Source organism: Homalodisca vitripennis, chromosome 1, assembly GCF_021130785.1.
Source record: "Homalodisca vitripennis isolate AUS2020 chromosome 1, UT_GWSS_2.1, whole genome shotgun sequence".
Lineage (NCBI taxonomy): Eukaryota > Metazoa > Arthropoda > Insecta > Hemiptera > Cicadellidae > Homalodisca > Homalodisca vitripennis.
The window spans coordinates 140,121,169-140,146,173 of NC_060207.1; the positions used below are offsets into that span (position 1 = coordinate 140,121,169).

The 25,005-nt window shown below is 33.8% G+C and overlaps 1 protein-coding gene across 4 annotated transcripts in view; it reads left to right on the forward strand.

Annotated features, from left to right (window-relative positions):
• Positions 1-7,984: 7,984 nt before the first annotated feature.
• Positions 7,985-25,005, forward strand: part of LOC124372192 (beta-mannosidase-like) — a 49,457-nt gene continuing 32,436 nt past the window's right edge. Inside the window, exons 1-7 of one of the 4 annotated variants that reach the window (XM_046830562.1) lie at positions 7,985-8,201; positions 9,091-9,256; positions 12,595-12,744; positions 13,517-13,665; positions 17,392-17,591; positions 19,702-19,939; positions 22,839-23,004. In XM_046830562.1, coding sequence (XP_046686518.1) covers positions 9,136-9,256; positions 12,595-12,744; positions 13,517-13,665; positions 17,392-17,591; positions 19,702-19,939; positions 22,839-23,004 — 1,024 coding nt within the window. In that variant the 5' untranslated portion in view covers positions 7,985-8,201; positions 9,091-9,135. The remainder of the gene's footprint in view (positions 8,202-9,090; positions 9,257-12,594; positions 12,745-13,516; positions 13,666-17,391; positions 17,592-19,701; positions 19,940-22,838; positions 23,005-25,005) is intronic. The other 3 variants (XM_046830568.1, XM_046830570.1, XM_046830575.1) reach the window with 3 other exon arrangements.

Sequence of the window (25,005 nt, forward strand, 5' to 3'; positions counted from 1 at the left end):
ATATATATATGTATTCACTTTATATTTATATATATATATATATATATATATATATAAATTGAATATATATATAAAGTGAATTCTAAATTAATGATTGGTATGCCTCAAAGTATTCTCATCCAATAATTCAAGGTAGAGGTATAACTTTTATTTGTACAGCATTCTTTGAATAAGCAGCAATATACTTAGATTATTCATCGTAATACATATTCTTGCTTTAAAAAAAGCAGCCATTGATTGCTGCATAATTCGTAAAATCCTTATAAACATTCAGTAATAGGCAAAGAAGGTTTACGTATCCCACACTTTTTTCATGCATATCTTTAATTAGGCCCAAATACCATTTCAATATCTATCTTCTGCTTGTGTTTATATATAATTTTGTCTTGCTTTGACAAGGCCTATTTTTTAAGTAAGCTTTAGAAATTCTGCTGCTGCAGCTCTACAATTGGTGTTCTGCACTTTGCACATTACCTACCATCATCACTTAGTAAGCACAGATGCCATTACGGCAAAAATCTACATTTTACACTTGTTACAAGTGTACATTTGTTTATTCATTTTTGAAATACCTCCATTGAACATGTTTATTGAAAATCCTGCTTACAGTAATATATGTTCTCTCTTCTTTTTTTTTCTTTGTGCTAAAGGCATGAAATTCACCATCAAAATTGTGAAGTGTACAGACAAAATGTTATGAATGGTGGAAAGACACACAAATTTATAAGAGCTTTAGAATATTGTTGAAATAATATTCATGATGAAAAACAGAGTGGATAATTCTCAGTGATCACTGATGATTTGGTGCAGAAAGTGAGTGAAAATTCAATACAATTCTTAGTAAACTTTTAAACTATTGAAAAATAGGATCGTTTTGCTGCATGACAATAGCTATCAACATGTGGCAAAATGAACCTAAGATCTCATCCAACTTTGGCTTGGAACAATTTGACCATTCTCCATACAGCCCAAATGGATTTTCTGCATTTTTACAACTGAAAAAGCATTTTAAAGGCAGCACTGTGTGACGAAAATAGTGTTAAAACAAAATTGTGTTCTAGTCATTAAATCATCAGTGAGAAAACTTAATGACAACATTATACAAAATATTTTTTTCGATATGATAAATGAAAATATTGGTCACAATTACTTTAAAAAGTAGATGAAAGTGAAGTGTAAGCTTCATATAAAAATTAAATTGTTTGAAAATTTCTAATAGTTTTTCTACTATATCAAAACAGTACTTACTTAAAAAAAACACTCCTTGTACAAGATTGATGATTTCCCAATTAAATTACATATAGTACAAAATCTAAATATAGTTCTATTACTACCAATATAGTTCTGTTACTAGCAATATTATTTTTAAACAATAAAAACATGAATAAACTTCTATTTTAAATATAACTTTCCTTTAAAAAGACAGATTCATTTTTCCAATTTCTTTAAACCTCTATTTTGTCTTTTAAAACTCCTTTGTTGTATATACACAATTAATTAGCCTCTTCAATTTATGTATCCTCTTGAAAACAAACGACTGTGTATAAATCCTCCAAGAATTGTTTGTTTTTAAATGCAATAATTGCGAAGGAAATAGGATTTTTCCAAACATTTGCCATCGTTCAATGTTTAAACAAGTCTGTAATACTACGTTTCAAGGTCTACAATCTCATCTCTTCCTGAGGTGAATACCTAATCTAATACATAACTTCAATTTAGGTTAAAATAAACAAATCAAACCAAAGCGTTGTGACATGCATAAGTCAGGAATCACAACAACCATGTCTGTGTCAACTCCATGTAGACTAAGTCTAAAACATGCACTTATTAATAACAAAAATAACCATTATAGCAGAACTACATAATACAGGTCATAATGGGTCTACACTCATCGACCTACCATGCAGAACTGACCAGAGGCCAATAGTAAAGGGCGATTATCAAGGCAAAAATGAGATGGCTGCAAAATAGGGGAAACGGGAGTGGGCCTTTTTACTACTGGTTCTTCTAGATGAACTTCTTAAAACCATATTGTGATTCTGCATTTGTTTATTACAAATCTCTAATATGTTTGATATTTTAGGTTTCCTTTTTAGTTCATTTTTCAGAATTGGCAACCAAAGCGGTCTAATTTTGACTGATCATTTGGTGTACCAATTTAATGTATGAAGCCTCAATTAATTTCCTTTTAAAGAAATGATGTTCCCGATATATTATGTTGGCTTCATCCCAATTCATATGATATTAATACATACTGTAATAATACTATATTCTCACAAGGGTTAATTTTTTCACTGTTTACCCATTGTGAGCCTCACAATTTGGCTGTACATCGTAACAATTGTATTGTTATCTACTTCAAAGATAATTGGAGAGAGCTTTTTTTTCCCTTAGGGCAAGAAGCTTATAAGCACTTAGTCCTGTAAGAACCTTTGCGCTGCTTCCGGAGTGATAGGATATTCAGGATGGGTAAGGTTAGGGAGTAGGGACCGCCTCATATCGAGATCCATGAGGAAGAATTAGGGCACTACATCTCAAAGTCATCCCGGAAGAAGGGGAGGCCAGCTCTGAACCAGCCTCTCCAGTCAAAGTAGGCAGGGGGTGGCACACCCTTGTTGAGGTTAACAAGAGCCTCTGAGGTAAGGGAACATACCCCACCAACTCCAACAGTCATCTTCTACAGTAGACTAGACCTATCGAATTGCCCATGAACCCCAGAATCTCAACATTTGCGGTTAGTGATGTGCCGCTACTGGACATCCATAAGGTTGCCCAGATTGAAGTGGCACATTGGTTTTTGCTGTGCCCAGTGGTGGGTTCAACTGGTAGGTTTAAACCAGCCAGAAGTGATCCCTGTTGGGTTTTGGAGAGAGCTTATAACATAACGCTGAGAGATATAACATAAACTAAATGATTTCGCTTTCAAATGCGTCCAGCGAGAGATGGCACTGCTTTGAAGATCTAGGATAGTGCCCCGATTGTGCACTCTGCGTGGCGGTTGCCCTCGGCGCTGCACAATAGTGGTGCCAGGTGGGTCATGACCACTCTTGACTTGTCTGTTCAGAATTATACCACACACTGCTATTGCATGACTGAGGGCCCCACGATTTGAGATGGCCCGTAGTGAAGGGATGCATGGCGCAGGGGTACTTTGTCACAAACGGAGCCCTTAAGGGTTGCCCCCCCAAAGAATAAATAGTCTTGTCATGCGGGGCTCTGACTGGGCGGAACTTTGATTTCCTCAGTACTTGTGGGACCTTTTATTGATCCTGAAATTAAGAACCCAACAGATTGTTATCTGGAAAGGTTACAACAGGCAGTTGTATCTGTTAGTTTAGCTTTGGGTGTCTCTGTGTTCATGCTTAACTACCATTGAAGAAGATTCAGCAGTTGGTGGTGTTGATTTAGAGGTCAAGCAGTTCAGCTGAGGACCCGAGGTGTTGTAATTGATCATGGGAATCAAGCTCCATCAGGTAAATCTGAGTACAGTAAAGCTGCTTCAGCTGTGTTCTGCAGACACTTTTTGGCGGAAGAATTTCATGTAGCTCTGATACAGGAACACTGGATTTGTAAGAGTGAAATATCAGGGCTTTCCATGGCATTGGCCAAAATTGTTAGTGCCCATATTAATAATGCCAGAACTTGTATTGTTGTAAGCAAGAAGGTGAACAGCATTCCTGTTCTGGAATTTTGTTCCAGGGATCTCTCCACAGTCAGGCTGATTGGGGCTGGTGCTGGATGAACCCTGTTGATTACATCATCTTATCTCCTATATGATGATGTGGATTCCATGCCCTACAGAGAGATGGCTACCTTGGTAGATTGTGTTGCAAGGAGCACTTTTTAGTTGGTGATGGAATGCAATGCTAATTCACACAATGAGGCATGAGGCGGCACCAACATAAACAGCAGACGCTAGTTTAGAGCTTCTGGAGTATATAATGCTCGCAGCCTGGTGATTGCAAATGCGGGTTCCTACGTTTCACATGCAGACGCATAGGGAGGTGCTTTCAGCAGTGGAGCTTGAATGGTTTACAGACGGCTCTAAAACAAAAAGTGGCACAGGTGCCAGAGTTGTGGGGATGAGACCATGTAGGGAGCTGGTGGTCCTTATGGATTCTTATCCCACAGTCTTTCAGGCAGAAGTCACAGCCGTTATGGAGTGTGCTCGTGAGAATATTCGTCTGCGGTATAGGAGTAAGACTCTTAGCATTTTTACAGATAGCCAGACAGCATTGAAGACGTTGAACTCTTGTGTGTTCAACTCCAAACTTGTCTGAGATTGCTATCAAGTTGTTTCTTCTCTTGCCAGAATCAATAATATGATTGTTGGGATGCGCTCAGCATCCAATATGATGTAACCTCAACCGTTATGTGCCATTTCTAGGTTGGAATTCTTTCGGGCTGTCTCCGAATGGTTTCACACTGAACATAAGAGAAGGTGGGGCTGCATCTGGGTCTGAGAATGAGCAGAATGGTTCTACAGTCACCTTCCCCTAGGGTGGTGTCTGACCTCTCACTGAATAGATCGGTGTCTTCTCGGGTTATGGGTCTGATTACTGGACATGGTCACCAGGAAGCATCTTCACAGAGCCGGTATCCTTTGGGAAGATCCACTCTGTAGAACGTGTGACAAGCAGGAGGAAACTGCTGAACACCTGCTCTTTGATTGCCCTGCAATAGCAAGGGAGCAGTACGCCATCTTTTGTATTCTGGACAAAGGTGGTGAAATTCCCCAGGAGGATCTGATGGGTTGTTTTTGGTGGTTTGTAGAACTGCTGAAACCGTAGACTGGTCAGCCTCATGGTGTTCTTCCAGGGTGTGTATATGTGCATGGCAATAGGCCGTCCTATAGAAGAAGAAGATACAATTTCTTGGTAAAATATCTATTACGTCAGTGTACCATCACTTAATTTATGGATCACTGACCTCCTGATTCAACAAAATTTAAAAATGCTGCTGTGTACTAATGTATAAAAGTGTTTACAGAAATTTTGTAGGACTAAGCTGTATAGCTACAGTATAACTATTACATATTACAAGTTACTTACATTGTCAGTTGAGACTAATTATTAACATCTTAAGAGGCTTCTACTGCAGTGCAACATGATCCAGGATATTGATGTTCTCGGAATGGGCACAGAGGTTACAAAGATTTAGCAATGAGAGGCGGTGTATGGCGGTGTAGAGAAATTTAGATTTTGAAGTAGTTTTAAAAACTAACTGACCTATAGCTTGAAATTTTGCATGAAGCTTCATTTATATATAGACAACACTGAGTTTGATGATGGTGCTTGTCACCCCATAGGATCTAGCTGAGTGTTAGCGAATATTACAGTATTTAATTACTAGCAGTTACTTACAGCTTTGCACCCAATTTTAAAATGGTAGTCCTAAGCCTTCTTAGTGAAAGCACTTATGATGTAATACAATAATGCTCTATGATATTTTTCAAATGGAAGTAGGCTTATTACAGATACATATTGTTTCTGTGTTCATGTTTAAGAGGATCAGAGGTTAAGCAAAATTGTGACTTGCTTATACCATGTTTTGTGCATGTAGAAGTATTTCTGGTTGCAATGAATTATATTTCTTGAGCCGCACACAAGTTTCCCTTGTTGCTCCAATCATGAAAATATATAAATATGTTAAACTCAAAAACCTACTTTGGTTAAAAAACATTCACAGCTCTTGGTATCTACTTCTGATTGAAGATATTTTCATTGCCATTGATGAGTTTCCTTGCTGTTCTGATGAAGAACGTATATGTATGTACTTAGGACTGAGAAGTCTACTATATTCAAAAACTTTCTATTCTGGTTGTTTAAATTAAATTCCTGTCTAATGTGTTTATGGAACCAAGTTGAGTTTGCTTTGTTGCCCTGATAAAAAAATACATACATTTTTAGAATCCAATTTTTCTCTTGATAAAAAACCTTCCTCTGACTTCAAATAAATATTTGAACAAAAGAATTAGCCGAATGAAGTCCAACCATTTAGGGATTTATTTTTACTATAGTGTTGGTTTCAATTAACTATAACTATTCTTAACTCCTGATTTTTGTTGAGTTATTAAAATATTTAACATCAAAATGTACTTACTAATATTGTATTCATACACTAGGACCCTACTGTATTTGGACACTAATAATTTAATCCTTATGTAAAATTAATGTATTCTCTAAGAAATATGATCAAGAACTAAAAACACATATTAATTTGTACAGTGATGTAAATTATTTTACAATCTAAAAGTAGTTTAATTCAGAATTTTTGTGGGGATCCACCCTCCTTCCATTTTCCCCTCTTTGTACATCCCTGGAAATACAGTATTATAATAACACAAGTTATTAGGATAGAACTATTTCCCTTATTCTTATTATAATCATTGCCAGTCCTAGAATATTCAGTGGCCATTGTGGCCAATCATGAAGATTTATGCAACAGTATGTCACTATTGAGAAATTCATGGTCGGAAAAAGATTAGAATAGTTACTGATGTCTTAGTCAGATAGAATCCTCTCAATCTCAATCTTGAGATCCCTTCTGAACTGATACCATCAAACTTACAAAAAGATCTCACTGTAAGTTCAGCTGGCAATAAAAGGCCTAAAACTCAAACCCGCATCAGTCCTACCAGAGCCGTATTATACAGTCACAAAGTGTTTCAATCACATGGCATTTAGTTTCCATATGTGTATGATTCACCTGCATGTGAATAGTCACAAACACTTGTACCGTTGGACGATAACACATGAGGGAGGTGACTTCTGAGGTCGTAGTAATAAATACTAGAAATGCAAAGTTTACTTATAAGTTCAGTTTAATTACGAAAACTTACAAGCACCACTTTTAGATAGTAAAGGAAAAGTATGTAATGCCACGTTGCTGCCAATTAGAACACAAGAACTAAAAACGAATATCTTCTAAGTGGGCCTCAAATATCCAATGTTCTCTGGAATTATGCCTACGACGTTCTACTTTATAAAACAATAAGATTTCACTTCCCTTCGCAATATGTAGACGCACAACCCGGGTGTCGGCGTCATGGCACGAGACATTGAAGCTGCAGTCTAAGAACGGTTATTTCTAGAAGAAGAGTAGAAGTTGGGAAACTAGTAGCCATCTACTCAAACAATACGTGAGATACATCAGGTACGTGAGCTACGTGAACTCGCCTAAAACAAATTCGCGATGGTATTAGCCATTTAATGATACAAATTACTTATTATAACAACGTGTTCGCCGTTAAGGACGACACCACAACTTTTATCTATCTCAATCAAGCAAATAAAAGATCTTCAAGGGTAAGTAACTTTACTATTTACAACTTTACTTTACGTTACATTCATTTTTATATGTTTGGCATCAAAGGGCTAATTTAATAATACGAAAAGATAAATTTTACTTACGGACAAAGCGCGCGAGATCTGATCGGTCACGTAGTTGGGCTGCTACAAAGGGTTAGAAGAAAATATTCATCTGCGTGCCACTTATAGGTAGTTACTCCGCCGATAATTTAGTTCCGGAACATTGGATAAAAATAATATTAAATTATACTGGCTGACTAGGTTGCGAAATTTACATTATATGAAATTTAATTAACTAATTTACGGTACACACTGGCTTTGCTGCTTGCTAACTACCAGGTGGCTACCACTGGGTTTCTGCTATAGCCAACTAGACACATCGAGGTTGAGGGTCATCCCAACTAGTTATGCGAGATTGTGTGTGTTCTAATGGTAGTGGAATTACATAGGGTATAATATGTCTAACAGGTTCTTTTTTTTTGTCAATAAATAACAAAAATTACTATATTTAATAAAGGAACTACAAACATGAAAATTATAAGCGATACTTTCAATGTTCCACAGATTTAAGTAGAGAGAACACAGATTTGGAGGTCAACAGGTTTGTGATATAATCCTGAGGGATTACTATTATCAGTCACATTGTTCAGCTTTCATATTATTGATAGTTTTTATTTCTGAGAGGTTTGTAAATGTCATCAATAAAATCTGTGTTGATATGATTGATTAGATGTAACCTTTCATGTTTTTAAGATTTTGGTAGGAAGAATCATTGTAAATGGAAGAGATACTATCTTGTTTTTAGTATTATAAGTGATAAGTTTTGGTTCTAATTTACAGGCATTTTATAAATACACAGTTTTGTACCAAGGGATGTACTAGCAAAGTAAGGTAATTATAAGATTATCCTTGATACAGCAACTAAATCACAACTTTATATACCTTTTTTGGTGATCAAGAGAAGAATTTCTTGTACTTTGTAATATATTCTGTTATAATTATTTGTGAATCACTGAATTTGCAATATGTGTAGTCACAATGCATTTGTCCACAATACATAAAACCTTTATACCATATGTATATTTATAATTTCAACTACAAAATGGGTTAGTAACAATTAAATTAGAAGAAATGTCTCTGTGTATAGTCAACTTATAGAGAATGAAGTAAGTGTTAATGAAATGGCTATGAATAAGTTTATGAATTATGCACAATACTTTTTACAATTAATTATGGTATCAAACAATAAATTAAAAGCTAAAAACTATAAAACTCATTTTGATAATTTATGTAAAATAATGCTTTATTCACATCTTTGTTACATTTCTAGAACTATGAAGAAATAGAAATTCAGTGGTTTAAAAATATATTTTTGTCAATACTTTCAAAACACTTTTTTATAAGCATTTACCAAATAAACACACCTTTTTTGTAATTACTTCTAGCTTTACCAAATGGATTCAATAAAATAAACACTTATTGAATGAACAACCCCTGAAATTGAATCAATCTACTGATTTGAAACAAAATTCATAAAAATAAATGTAAAGGGTATTAATAAATTAGTAGTAGTGGTATCAAAATGAATTTAAATTGAAAAGTGAACTGTGGGAGATAGGTAAAATTAAGAGTATGTGATGTAAATCCCTCAATTTGTACATTTTTTCCCTATAAATTTACTCTGTAAATGTATGATTCGTACATTTCGATCATGTAAAATGCTATTGTTTACTTACCTAAATAAATAGACAGTATCACTGAAGGTATTATTTTTGTGTAGGAAGCATCAAATTACTTTGCCTTGTGTTAACTAGCTCTACACATAATGAGGTTGGCAGAAGTTCTTATTGCTAGTCTCTACCTCATGGTTGGCTGTGCAGCAATATCCCACCCTCTCTCAGTCAATCTTGGTTCTAGCTCTTGGACAATGCAGAATAGTAATGGGAGTAAGTATGTCACTAAGATAATGAACATTTGTAAACTTGAATAATCATACACTGTTTACCTATAATAGTTTGGATACCATAACAGTTTGTAAATATTCATGTTAAATGTATTAACACCTTATTAACAACTAGAATAGAAAATTAAACCTTTTTGGTAATCATTGATTAGTATTAAACAGTACATATTATTCTGTAATTAATTATTTTTGGATCTGGTTTTTTACTAATTAAAACTAAAAAAAATGGGTCTGCACACAATAACCAACTACTGATAACTGACCAGTGTCCAAGTAAATGGCATTTATCATAGCAAAAACCAAATGGCTGCAAACCAGTAAATATTACCCACCCCTTGTTCCACATAACTGGATTTACTTATCTGCAAAGTACAAAAAGAGGTTTTCTTCCCCAGTATGCATTCGTGTTGGGATAGAATAAATTGGTGTGTGTATCAATTGAGTATTGCTGGCAATTCTCTTTAACACAATAACTTCACAATTGCTTCGCCAATGATCATTCTGTACTCTTCCTAGTTACTAACTGCTTTACTGTTTAAGAAGTCATTTATACGGATGATTTTGACTTCGTCCCATTTGCTTTCTTAAATGGGGAGGGAAATATAATATTAACTCTAAAATTTTTGAGAGGAAAACAAGCAAATTTTGTGAACGAATTCAAGCAATTAATGGTTGAGGTTTAATAGTTACATAATACTACATAAAAACCCTCCCACCCTCCCTTGTAACAGTGTACAGTGCAGCCGAAATCCCTCTCCTCCCCTTCTGGATCATTTCATAATTTAGGGATGACCCCTCTGGCCTAGGCTAGCGGTTCCCAAACTTTTTAGACCTGCGACTCCCTTAATATAGATATGATTATCGCTGGTACCCTGAATAAAACCTAAAATGTCACTATGTGCTAGAATACACTATAAAACATGATGCCTCATTTTTATACTTTTTAAATTTAATTAAATCAAAATAATAACTTTTCAAAAACATTTTCCTGCCCTAGTGAGGGGTATGAGCATATTTATCTTTGATCATTTCATTGAATCTTGTTTTATTTTTGGCAGAACAACACAAATTTTTTTAAATCTTAAGGTTAGATCTATATTTAGACTTTGTAGATGCAACTGCTGAAAATCTGCACTCTGGTAACAACTTGCAAATGTTATCAATGCTCGAAGTGCCTTCATGCTTACTATTGAATACTCATCTTCGATGTTGAGGTACCAAGACTTTACTGGAACCTGGATTTTAAAGATGAGTCTGTAGAAATATCAATGAGCTGTTCAGCTTCCAAGTTAGTGAAGGTCTCAGGAGTTTCCACATTCATAGGATCTTACTCATTGGATTGTTTTTATTTCATCCTTCGGAAAGCATTCTTGTAAATAGAGCTCCATTGGATAATTGTTTGCCGAATACACTTTTCAGTTCTTCTTTCAATATTAGTCCATTATCTTCCAATTACTGATTTAAAGAAGGGAATACCCAAAGAAGCCTTACTTTTAAATCCTTCAACATTATTGAAGAGCTGAAAATATTATTGTTATTACCTTGCAAGGAGCTGTTCAGGATATTTAGCCTTTCAAACAGGTCAGTTAGAAAAGCCAATTTAGCCTAGAAATCTTCATCAACAAACATATTAGCAAGAACATGTTTTTTATCATTAAAAAATGAATACATTTCATTTATGAGTTCTTACACTCTTAGCAAGGACTTCTCCAGTGGCAACCACCTAGTACTGCTGTAAAACAAAAGCCACGAATGATCAACACCCATGTATTTTCGCACAAAAATCTAGCATTGTTGGGTCTGCTTTTAATAAAGTTTTACAGCTTAGATTACTGATTTTAAAGTGTGTCGTCCAATTATTTACTAATTTTCCCAGCTACTATTATAATCTCTGTATAATACAAAAATGTCCAAAAACCGTGAAGTACTTTGGACTGTGCATGATTTTAGTCCCTGATAGCATCCTGACATTGACTATGTCAGTACATACACCAACACACTTTTCCCATTTTTTTTTCTCTATTATAGAATTCTCAATAATCTCAAACAAGTTGTTGCTAGTTGTTCCTTCTTCAATCTCTAGACAAAAGAATAAATCTTCAATCTACTGTTTTTCATTAACAAATCTAATATAACAGATTAAATTGGCATATCTGTGACCATCTGTTGCCTCATATAGTGGGATTTCCAAATTCATTTCCATTCTATCCATCAATAATATTTAGAGCTAGGTCATCTTTTCGCTTGCTTATATTGTTATTAAACATAACAATTCAAAATATAATTAAAAGCTGATTGTTAACATCCTCCCCAAGCACAATTTTAGCCATATCAACAGCAGCAGGTAAAATCAAATCTTCTGCTTTGTATGAGGCTTCTTACATTGTGCAACTTTGTAAAACACTTTATAGCAAGCTAAAATTGTATTACTGTTAAATTGAGAATGTCTGGAACATGAAGACTTTTGTTTGTTTGCTTGCTACTGCTGTTAATCTTCTTGCCAAATGTCTCAACCAGTTTTTCAACCACACTCAGGTTAAGACTTTCTAAGTGTCCTTTAAGTTTACTCGAAAGCATAGATTCAATAGATAAAACCTTCATACAAATAGGCCACTAAGGATGTTCTTCACCATTTACTTCAACCATAATTTAAATATTTATCGTCATACTTTCTATATTTGGTTTACGTGTCCCCAACGCAGCATCTACCAGCTTAATCTCGGCTTTGTGCTTCAGTTTTCAAGTCGCAGAATAAAAAATAGTAATAATTAAAAATATTATTTCTCATTAAATATTTTCTAATAATATAAATGATTTTTTATTGATCTTAATTCTTTTATAATTAAGTGTTCTATATATGATAAAGCCGTGTTACAATGGTAACTGCCATCTGTATGCTCCCATGCTCAGTATAAGTGTTGAAGTACATTATAAAACACCTTCTTCCATTTTAATGTATAGAATATGTTATGATTTCAGGAGAGAACATAACATTATTAATATGCAATAAATATTAATTATATAAAGATTAAACCTATAAAGAATGACTTTTTCATACTTCTAATCCCACTGTGACATATGTATTGATATAACAAAATAGCACCTATGATCAGCTCCCCTTCTTTCTCAATTTGTCAGTCATTCATGAATCATCATTGTTTATTCACATTTGGTTTTGATTTGTTTTTAAGACTGTCATGATTTTATTAATTGTTCCAGTATGTGAGGGTTAACAAACTGAGCAAATCTCATACAGTGGAATGTCAACTTCTTTAAGTTGTATTTAATGAAAGTTATTATTGAAGATGGTTATATTTTCAGGTATTCGAGTAGGAGCTACAGTGCCAGGAGGAATATACACTGACTTACGCACTGCCAATATTCTCACTGAAGACATATTTTACCGCTTCAATGACATTGATTATCGTTGGGTTGCTAGAGACAATTGGACATATTCAACATCGTTTGATGGTAAATATTAAGATGTATGATCATTTCATACCAATTGCTAATAATTATTTGTGAGAGCTCAGAAAATTTTAAACAAGTGAGACTCCAGGGAAAATAATAAAATTATATGGGATGGGATTCATGCCATTGTTTTTCCACCTGACTATCCAGACTTTTAAATGTATTTAAATGTACAACCTATCTGTACAAGTTGATTCAACTAAAACAGACAATTTTCAAAAGAACAGTAAGCTTCTGGAAAACTTGTATATACAAATTACTTATCAACAAAGAACTAAAAAAACAAGGATGCTATTCAAAAACATTTATGAGTGTAAATTATCTCATTAAACTGGTGACTATTTCCACATGCTTGGAACTACTATTGGAAATTAACTTTCTCTCTTTCAAATTTTCCTTTGTTGATTTAGTTTTGTACTGCAGATTTTATTGCTTCCAGGATGCTTAGCTTTCCTAATTACAGTCATCATTCATTATTTCTACATACTAATAATTTTTATAATAAGCAATAAAATCTTTTTATGTCATTCAATTTGTGATTTGAGTTTGTTATTTTATTTTTACTAATTTTTAAGTATTAAATTATTATTTATGTTCCATTACTAGATAAATCATGTATATTGGATATTATTGAGGTGGTATTATTGAGTTTTGTGGGTAAATATTCTAGAAAATGATAGTTTAACTGTCTAATATTGTCTTCAATACTATAATTTTAATCATTTTGCTTGCTGATTGACACATAATTATCAGCAAGTGTCACTGTTTTCAGTTGACCCACAGTTGTTGACAAAGGACAAAGTGTACTTGGAGTTTGAGGGGTTGGATACTGTTACTCGGGTGTTGCTCAATTCTCAACTGCTCGGAGAAACTAAAGATATGTTCATCCTCTACCGTTTTGATGTGAAGAATTTACTGAAAGTAAGCTATGTGGGTCCAACCATTTATAATGTTTATATAATTGGAGTGTTTTAGAGATTTAGAATTACTCTGCTTACTTACTCTTTAATACTATAAGAGTTACAATAGTAACTTACCATTTTACGAAAACTGTTGATAATTCCATAAAATTGAACAATATCTAACCCTTAATTACAATACGAGGCATATCAAAAAAGTAAGTGTACTAAGGCTCTCATGGCCGGAGGTATAAACAATATTACAACTAGCTTAGATGCGAAATGCCCATATAAAATGACTAAATCAAACCAATCCCGAAAAAACAAAATTATGTACAATAGGAAACCATACAATTATGCTGGGAATTTTTAAATGCCCAGGCAGGTTCGGGTTAACAAGAGGAAGACGAAAATTAAACATTTTGGAAAAAGAAGGCGTACAATCTACAGCTCAGACAGTTAAGAAAAGAAGCAAATGCAGAGTATATAAACCAAGGTAACAACACAACCAAAGCAATTTGGGATTTATTAAATGAAGGGCTGTAAAATGTGGGCATAATTCAGATCTATCCCAACTAAGAATCAATGAGACTGATGAAACTGAAGCTAGAAAAAATGCTGATCACTTTAATTAAATATCTGTTTTGGGGAACAATGCTGATGATACTATAATACGAAAACAAATATTAAACCATAACATTATACATCATTACCCACACAGTTTAAAAACAACTATGACAGATATAACTCCATCCACTGCTGAAGAAATCAAATTAACAGATCTGTCGATCAAGAATAAAACATCCTTTAGACTGGACTAAAAATCCTTACATTTGTGAAGGAGAATTTGCAAGTCCCATTTTACATATCACCAACTTTTGTCTTGGCCAAGGCATATTCCCCAGAAATATGAAAGTAGATCAAATGTACCCCACGGATAAATTAGGGAATAAGGATGAAACCATTAGTTATCATTGCCCTATATCACTGGTACCAACCATCTCCAAAATAACCAAAAAGATTGTGCTGTCCAGACTGCTCTCTCATCTGAATATTAAAAATTTTCACTCATAGCAACTAATAAGGGTTTTAGAAGCAGGAGATCTACAGTAGTTGCAATAATCAGTCTGTTGAGTACCTCTTTGACAACTTAAAGACAATACCATTACTAGCATCTTCTTAGATCTTAGTAAACCCTTTGATTGCCTTGGCCACAGCCTTATCTTGGCTAAACTACAGAATCTAGGGACCCAGCATGTAGCCTAAATGGCAGATACCATGTGGTGAAGATCAAACAAAAGAAACTTTGGGCACTTGGAGTGCAATACGAAATATAGGGCACATATGACTCAGAGATGTTCTGGATTCGGTACTGTTTGTCTTCTTTATAAGTGATCTGCCAAATTTCGTATTAGCATATAGTAATGTCATTATGTACGCTGATGACACTGTACTGCTCGTAGTATTGCAAACGTAGAACTAGAGATAATCACTTACATCTCAGAAAATATGGCCCAAACAGTACTGCAGACAAAACGACGTGGTTTTAGAAAATAACACAAACAGCTGTGTCTGGGAAACAAAATAACAGATTTATCTATAATCTAAATTTCAAATGACAGAAGAGATGAATTTAGATGACAGAATGACATAGAACAACCTCATTGTTCCATGTCATTCAACTATGCTCAAAACTAAGCTCATCATTATTTGCTTTGAAAAGGGCTCAAATAACTAGCACCCCTGAATCAACAAAAATAGCAAATCGTGCTCTCTTTGAAAGTCATCTTTGCTATGGAATAGCAACATTGGGAGGTTCTTTAGAGCAACCTATAGTATTGTGTGAATTAATGTGAGAAAGCAGAATTAATTTGTAAATATGATTTATTTAGGCCAAAGCTACATTTAGGTACATTTAAATGAGATTGATACCATCAATTAGTATAGAATATGTCCCCATTTTACTTTTATGACTTCCTAAACCCTTCTTGGCATGAAATCCTTAAGTTTTTTTTGCAATTGTTTGTGATTGCTTGATCTCTAAACCACACATTTAGTGCACATTCACTGCTTCTACCACATTTTTTTGTTGTACAGTTCATTTGTTGCAGTCTAGCCTTAGATATTATTCACAAATTCTCAATAGGAGTATGATCAGGTGATTTCCCAGGTCAATCCAGAAGGGTAATACTATTATCCTTGAAGTATTTCATTATAGTCTTTGATACATAGCACAAAGCTGAGTCTCGCCTGGAATTTGTCAAGCTCTATAGCTAGCCATTGCCTCTTTGTACTTTTCACTGTTAATCATACCTTCATTAGGAATAAGAGCGCCAGTTTGTGAGTATAAAAAACAGCCCCAGAACATTTTCTTTGTGGGAAGTTTAACTGTTAGGTTAAAATGACTAGCAGAAAGTAATTCATTGACTGCCTTTCGAACAAATTTTGATCGCTGTCCTTGCACAATGAAGTGTGTCTCATAAGAAAATAACACTTTTCTCCAATCTTATGCAGTTCAGTGAGCGTATTTTTTTGCCTAATTTAATCGGTTTTTCATCATAGATACTGCCAATAGTTATTTCCTCTGCGGTCTCATGGCTGTTTATTACTATTAGGCTATTTATTGTTATTAATGCACCTCAATTGCAAAAATGTGGACTTTAAGTTTAAGTTTTTCAAATAAATAGTCTTGAAATTTAAATCACCAAGTTTTCCTTATTTTAATTGTAGATTTTCAATTTAATTCAAACGTTTAGTTCAGCTCCCTTTTACCAGGGAGGAATTTTAGAGCAGCATCTAGACTCCTAGAATCTGGAGTCCATGACCATATGAAGTGATAAAAAAAGTCAGTGGTGAAGAAGCTCAAAATGAACTTGTTGCATTGTTTCAACATCAGAGACCTTAGAGTACAAACATTTTGTTTGCAGCATTACGCTTCTTGAGTGAATTTTTTGCAATTTTGTAGGCCAGTGAGACAGAGTCATGAGGTCATAGAGGAATATCCTTTCTGAGTGTGCCTGTAGGGCCCAAGCTGAAAATTGTATACTCTATCTTCTATAGTTTTTGCTCAGAATTGATCAGTCAGGGCTTTCTCTTTTATAATTATAAACTAATATTATGATATATTAAGATTTATTTGAATATGAAAGAAACATTCACCAATGTTCCTTTTTAACCTTATTCTGTCCATCCTCATGTACCAATTGGGCACCAATGATATTGATCTTATGAATATTCAGATTTTAAGAAAATTGAATTTGATTCATATATAAAGCCAACTATTAATTTAGAATCAGCTCATGAGAGGATTTTATATAACAGAATAAGGAATAGAGCCAGTACAGTACAATGATAACCGTATCGAATACAATCGTCACAGACAGAATTTAAACCTGCACTTACTCTCATTCAGATCAAGAGTTTGACACCTTAAGCCGTGAGGTCACCACCTTTATATTGGTTACAGCAAGGAATTTAATTATGTTTTTTATCTTAAAATATCTGTTGTAGTTTAATTCTCAGAGATAGGTTTAAGTCTGTTCCATTTAGTAACCAATCTGAAATTAGTAAAAAATACTCTTTAGATTTTGTTTACTATATATACTACGAAAGAACAGATACTTACTTACTTGATACTTGATGTCTTCGTCTTTGACTGATAAAATCAGATAGACTGTGTCAATTTTGTTTAGAACAGATGTATATAAAAGCTTTGTTGGAGTTAATGAAATAATACTTTTTTACTCAGACATCTAACAACAGCCTGGAAGTCCAGTTCACCTCTGCTATCTGGGCAGCGAAACAGTTCTCTACTGAGACGCCATACTTGGTACCTCCAGTCTGCGTTCCTCAGGAGTTTCATGGAGAGTGTCATGCCAACTATATACGCAAGATGCAGGCTTCTTTTGCTTGGGACTGGGGCCCTGCCTTCCCTTCTGTTGGGATCTGGTAATTATTATTCTCATAAATATCAAAGTAGTGCAATGGGAGAGCCGGTAGCCTCACAATCTAAGTTGTCAGGGTTTAGAAAGTGCAAATTCTATCTGTGGTTACTGCACTTTTTATCAGTACCTTCGACCTTGTGCTGACTAACTCTCCTTTTTATTCAGTTTGATAAGATCCACGCAGAGGGCAGTGGTCTTTGAAGGCAGGAAGAATAAGGCTAAAAATAAGATTGGAATCCCCTGTAAGAAAGATTTATCTCAAAGTGTACGACAGAACATTATGAAAGGATAATAGGATTTTGGACATTTGTCACTGTTGTCTGTTACAAAAATAGAACACTATGTTTTAAGTATTGAAATCTATCCTCTTCCTCATGTCAAAAACCCTAATTAATGCATATGGTTGATTTACACAACTAAACTAAATAATATGGTAATGAACTTACCTCACACTAAACTAATATTAACTATAATAATTATTTCTTCCCATTCGCCTAACTATGGAGGTAGAGTCCAAAACAAACATTTTTTTGACGTAGGACATAAAAGTAAAAAAGTTGTTTTTGATTAGTTTTTACTGTGGGTTTCTAATATTTGATTTTTGCAATGTATAATGTGAAATTTCTTAATGTTTTTATAATTTTAAATATTCTATTAATTTAAATTAAACTTTATTCACATTGTTTCATGTAACATCAAACTGTTGCACTCTAAATTCATTGCTTGTGATTGTTGATTTTTGTGTTCTTTTCTTGTATCAAATAAGATACAAGAAACCAGTAATTAATTTTAATTAAAGAGTTAGTTTCATTGAAAATTGAGTTAATTACATGACTTGGTAGATGGAACTTTAACTTTTCTTGGTTATTTAGTTTTATTTTTTAATTAATAATTGTAACAGTTTATCATTTTGACAATTCATCTGTTACTGTACTTTCTGTTTGATGTGAAGCTTTGGAATAAACATACTCCCTTTTCTGGATAGGTTTAGGTAGAGTTAGTGAGGTTCTTAAGGCAACAGTTTATCTTAGTGCATATGTATTAAATATAACACACATGTGTCAATATTTAATTTTTCAGTTGAACAATAACAAATATTTAAAAGATGGGAGTCCCATATTCTTTATGCAACAGAGCAAAAAACTTTTGATCAGACAAAAATGGATTACAAGGATAAATAAAAATTAGTATCCTCAATCTGTCATAAATAGGTGCTAAAGAAATATTAGGAAACACCCTCAGTCATATGAAAACAAAGAAAAATTCACATACTCGTCAATCTCATACATACATATGCCGGGATGATCGGGGACAATTAGAAATGTAGGCAGAAAATACAATATCAGAACGGCTTTTATAACACAAAACACTCTTAAACAAAGTCTCATAAAACCAAACCAAAAATGGCATGCATGATTAAACATCTGTGCTTACAACTCTTGTTAGGTAATGTTCTTGTAATAGATAATACAAAAGTGAGACAAAAAATCCACTAAATGTTGTAAAAGTTAAAGCATATAAAGACAATATGTAAACACTCAGAATCACAACATCAGCTATCACAACACTACCATGTAGAGTAGATTTTCACAGGATTACATGAAATTATTCAACTAATATTTCAAGTGAAGTGCTAGTAATTATGTGCCTATTAAAATTTACCAAAATATGAAGTTACATCTCTGCATTGTGTAAGACTTTATATAGGCGCTGTTGTTTATAAAGCTTTTATCAGAATAATCTCTAAAACATAAAGCGTTTACAAGATAGTATGGCTGTACAACACTTGCTTGAATTGCTTAAATAGTATTGATGTGAATGTTTACCACAAGAATGTTGCCCTTGCTGAATGTGTCAATAAGTACCTAACAGATCCTTCTGAAAGTAATGTCATTATCTGTCTGTATGCCTGTGCAATAAACTTTTAATAGAAATTAATACATAAATTCCCCTTGTTCCAAGGGAGAACTCTATTAATTTTGGGGTCAAAAGATCAAAGACCTACAAACCTGCAAGTAACAAAATAAAGAAATGTCTCGTAATATTCTATCAGGTATTCCCATACTCAGTTGTATCAATTTTTTTTTGTTCACCTGTTTCATGTATATTAACAGGAAAAACGTGACTTTGCGTGCATACAATGTGGCATTTGCAAGACACGTGACTGTTGAGACTATACCAGACTCGTCATACTGGAATGTAACTGTGACCCTGTACCTGGATGTTGTTAACAATGTCACTGGCACTCTCTCTACTACCCTGATACTGGGTGACACAAACATCACTTCCCAACAACAAGCCTCCATCTCCTCTCAGCATAACAATGCCACAACTACCTTCTGTGTACCCAAGGTTTGTAGTGCTAATACAAGTCATTTATTAAAAACATTTAATTTGCTAAAATGCAGTATTCTCTTATTAATACATTTATTACATGTATTAAAATCATTGTTTTAAAATATAAAACATATCAAAATTTGCACTTGTGTTATACCAAAATGGTCACAAAGAAATGGTATCTCTAATAAAGTTATAAATAATCATTATACAGTATTTGCTAATGATATAGATTTGTATAATCAGTGTTGCTACAACTTTTTATGCTTCTGAGTATAGCAAGGTGTAAAAGATAACCAAGCACAGTAGCTTCCCTCTTAACCGGCCATTGCTTTAACCAGTTTCATTTTATAAAACATTGACATCCTTCTAACCAGCCACTTTTTAAAGTAACTAGTGTATGAACTGTTTAACCTGTAACAACCAGTGTAGCCATATCGACACAGAGATATGTTGACTCCTTGCACAGAGAGTTCATTTCTCACTTTATTTTCTGGGCTGATACAGTTTAATAATCACATTGTTTTAATCAGTTGTGATTGGCCAGAAATTATCAAAGATGATTTTTCAACTACATATCTACAGGATCAACCTGTTGCAACATTAATGCTTTGCTTTATTCCTGTACAGTCTTGAATTGTGGCTCATCTAGAGTTCATCTAGAGTTGTAGTGATGTTTCGACATTCACAGTTTTTACAAATACAATTTAGGTTTTGCATGTTTTTTCCAACACGTTACTATATTAACTGAATGTTCTGTATATACGCTATATGTATACTCTTAATTTTCATTTTCTGTGTTGATGTTTATGTTTATTTTGTTCTTATAGCCCTATTTATAATTTTTAATTTCCTGAAGATGGTTTAAGCCGAAATATAGAAATTGTTTGATATCTTCCTATTTACTATTGAAGATTTATATATATATAATATTATACGAGGACTATCTAGGAAGTAACGGACATTTTCAAATAAAAAATTAACAACTGAAATAGGAACATTTTATTATATTCACTTAAAAGCTACACTCTGAGGCTATTTTTCAACATAATCCCCGTCCAAATTGGGAAATTTATCATAACATGACACAAGTTTTTCTATTCAAGCTTTGTAGAAATCTGCCACCTGAGATCTTAACCACTGATTAATGCCAGTGTTAAGTTCAGCATCACTATTGAAGCGCTACAATGCGAGTCTTCATCGCTGGAAAGAGGTGGTAATTGCTTGGTGCCAGATCTGGGCTATAAGGCGGATGATCAAACACTTCCCAATCAAAATTATGCAAGACTTGTCATATATGATTAGTTGAATGGAGACATGTACTTATGTGGAAAAACAAAATTTTTGAGCTCAATTTTCCCCTACACTTGTTTGTATCTCTCACCGTAGCTTCTGCAATGTTTCATAATACCTCACTGCGTTGATTGTTGATCCTTGTTCAAGGAAATCAGCCAAAATCACACCCTAGCATGCCAAAAAACAGTTGCCATAATCTTTATAGCTGACAGAGTTTTGAGACATTTTCTTGGTTTTTTAAAGAAAATGTGTGTGCTCCCATTCCATAGACTGCATTTTTGTTTCACTTTGGCATGCTTCACCCATGTTTGATGTGAATCATCACCAGTAACGATACAATTGAGAAGTTCGTTATCATGTTTGTCATATTCATCAAAGAAAGTTAATAATGCAGCAAGTCTTTGTTTTTGTGTGATCTTCCATAAGGATTTTTTAAACCCACCTGGCATAACATTTATGGTATCCAAGCTTCCCTAAACAATTATATGAAGTAAACTTCGTGAAATTTGTGGGAAATGTTCCGAGAGTTCAGTCACTGTGAAACAGCGATTTTAACGAACATTGACATCTTCAGTCACTAGGCTAGGCCAACTGCTACGACTATCTTCATGAACTTTGGCGCGGCCATTTTTAAAGTCAATACACTACTGTCTTACTCTGCTTTCACTCACTATTCCATTTCTATAAACTTCACACAGTTAGAGATAGATTTCAATCGGTTTATGGTTTTTTGCCAACAAAAACCTTATTACTGAACACACTTTACAAATGGCGGGATTTTCAATTGCAGTACACATTTTAATTAATTACAGTGAGAAAAGTAAAAGAGATACAGACCCCACATGACTACTAACAGCTGTAGCTCCGCCCACTGCCGCACCATTCAAAAACGTCTGTTATTGTCTGGATAGCATTCAGGAAACTGTAATATAATGAATTTTAGTGCATCAGTTTATCTAGCCAAATTGTTATCTGATCGAGCTTTCAGTTGAGCCTTATAAAATGTTGGTGATGAAGAATTTCAAAATGTCAACAAATACTAAAAACTAATAACTAGAAAAATACAAGCATGTTTTTGAATCCTCAAAGTACAGGCATATCTGAGAACTCCTGGTATCGTTTTGAGATTAGAGACAGGTAAGCTACAGAGGAGCTCTGCCTGTTTAGCCAGCAGTTATTCTGTGTAGTCCAGATAAAGAGATATTCTTATTACCTCATAAGGTGCACTCAAATACTCAGTTGAGTGAACTACAATTTTTTAGAGAAATTCCTTCCAATTTTTTATGGGTCTCTTCAGACAGACATGGAGTCTAGATTCCAGAAGTCAATTTGTACCAGTGTCAGATTCCAAACACTGCACTTAGCGGATGGTAAAATGGAGCTAAACTCAATATATGACTTAAAAATGTGTTTAAACAAATGTTTTGAAAAGGTCTGCAACAAAATAGTGCTGGAATTCTTAGCAGATACCTTAATAGTGTATTAGTATACTAAAATAGTGTACTGGAATGTTTATAGTTTTTATTTTTTAATAAGTGCTTATTCTTCATATTTTAGTTTATATTTTAATATAACCTAATTATTCTTGACTTTGCATCCTTACTTGGATCCTGACTAGGACCAAGTGGCTATGTGGTGGCCCAATGGGTATGGCAGTCAGGCCTTGTATCAGCTCTTTGTGGGATTCCAGTCTCAACAAGAGACCACTCAGACTTCTGTCCTTGTTGGCTTCCGCACCATAAAATTAGTTCAGGAAGAAGCCGTTCCCAACAAACCAAATAAAGGTAACTTCTATGTATTTTGAAAATTTTTAACTGTTGTAGTTTTTTAAGCTATGTTTAGAAAAAATACATTTTATCAAATAGTATAAAAGTAGCCTTTTTTTGACTAAAAGTTGACTGGTACTGTATTAATGGATGCTAGACAGAAGTCATCTCTATGGTAATTCCCAAATAAATAGAGAATTTACAACGTGTAATAAAGTGTTTGCTGCTATGCATACTCTTCTTATGCATTCTATTATTTACTATGCATAGTGTTTATACTCCATTTGGTCTTCAGTTTTATTGCCTTACGGGTGATTCAATAAGGTTAAAATTAGTAATAGCTCTTGTATTTCTTCGCTATAACTATTGCTCCCCTGTATGCAATGACATGCAATGAACATTTCGAGAAACCTTATTGAATCACCCGTAAGGCAATAAAACTGAAGACCAAATGGAGTATAAACACTATGCATAGTAAATAATAGAATGCATAAGAAGAGTATGCATAGCAGCAAACACTTTATTACACGTTGTAAATTCTCTATTTATTTGGGAATTATCATAGAGATGACTTCTGTCTAGCATCCATTAATACAGTAAATATTGACTGCTTGAAAAAATCTAGGGCTTCAGATATGTTTGGTAATGTGTTAACTCAACATAATATGTTTTCTATGGTTAATTTTGCCACAAGGGTTGCATTTGATTGTGAAAGCTCTATTGACCATATTTTTACTAATATACCAAAGCACCAACTGTCAGTCTCTGGCCTTGTCACCGAGCTTTCAGATCATGATGCCCAACTTTTAGAAATCTCATATCAAAATCAATGCAATAATAAAAATTATTTTACTCAATTAAATAGACAGTTTTCAGATAAAAATAAAAAAATATTCCTAAAAAATTTAGCATCTGAGACATGGTTAAATCTTTATCAGGCACCAGTTGATAAGAAGTATAATACTTTTTATGACATTTTTATGTACTATTTTAACTCATGTTTCCCAAAAGTTAAAACTAGAATAAGGAATTGTAGCAGGATTAATTGGATAAGTGAGGATTTAAGAAAAGATAAAGAGGACTTAATTTGTTTAAGCCAAACTTTAAGGGTCACAAAAGATATTAATCTAAAGGATATGTTAAAGGAACAGAAAAAGCTGTATTATAAAAATATAATTGACACTAAAAGTAAATATGTAATTAGTACAATAACAAAGTCTGACAACCCCTGCAAAGCTGTTTGGAAACTTATTAATAATGAAATAAAACCACTTGTAAAAAAAAATAATGAAATTAAGTTATCTATTAATGGTAAGGAAGAGAGTGATCCAAGAACAATCTGCAATATATTTAATGAGCACTTTATAAATATAGTAGATGAATATGTAATTCCAAATATTGTCAGCAATTCAAATTTTGTATCCAATATCTATCATGGTAAAAGTAATAATCAAAATGTTAGACCTACCCTCCAGAAATTTCGAGTCAAACCAATAACTGAATTAGAAATTGAAAAAATTGTTATGTCTTTTAAAAATAAATACTCGGCTGGTTTCGATGAGGTTCCAATGCCAATTATTAAACATGCAAAAAAATTTCTGATTAAGCCACTCACCCATCTGATTAACTCATCCTTTATAAGCGGTATATTCCCTGATAAGTTAAAAATCTCTAAGGTTAAAACTGTGTTTAAGAAAGGGAACACCACAGATCCTAATAACTACAGGCCCTTGGCTATTCTGCCAAGTTTTTCTAAAATATATGAAAGAGCAATGTATATGAGATTGATGGAGTTTCTTGAAACCAATGAGTTGTTTGACAGCGAACAGCATGGGTTCAGGCCAGGTAAATCGGTCACAACTGCTGGCATTGACTTTATTGAATCAATTACAGATGCAGTTGATAGAGGTGACTATGCTGCAGGAATATTTATGGATCTGTGCAAGGCTTTTGATAGTGTTTCACATAACAACCTAATAAGCACCCTCAGGGACTTGGGTATTATTGGAATGCCACTAA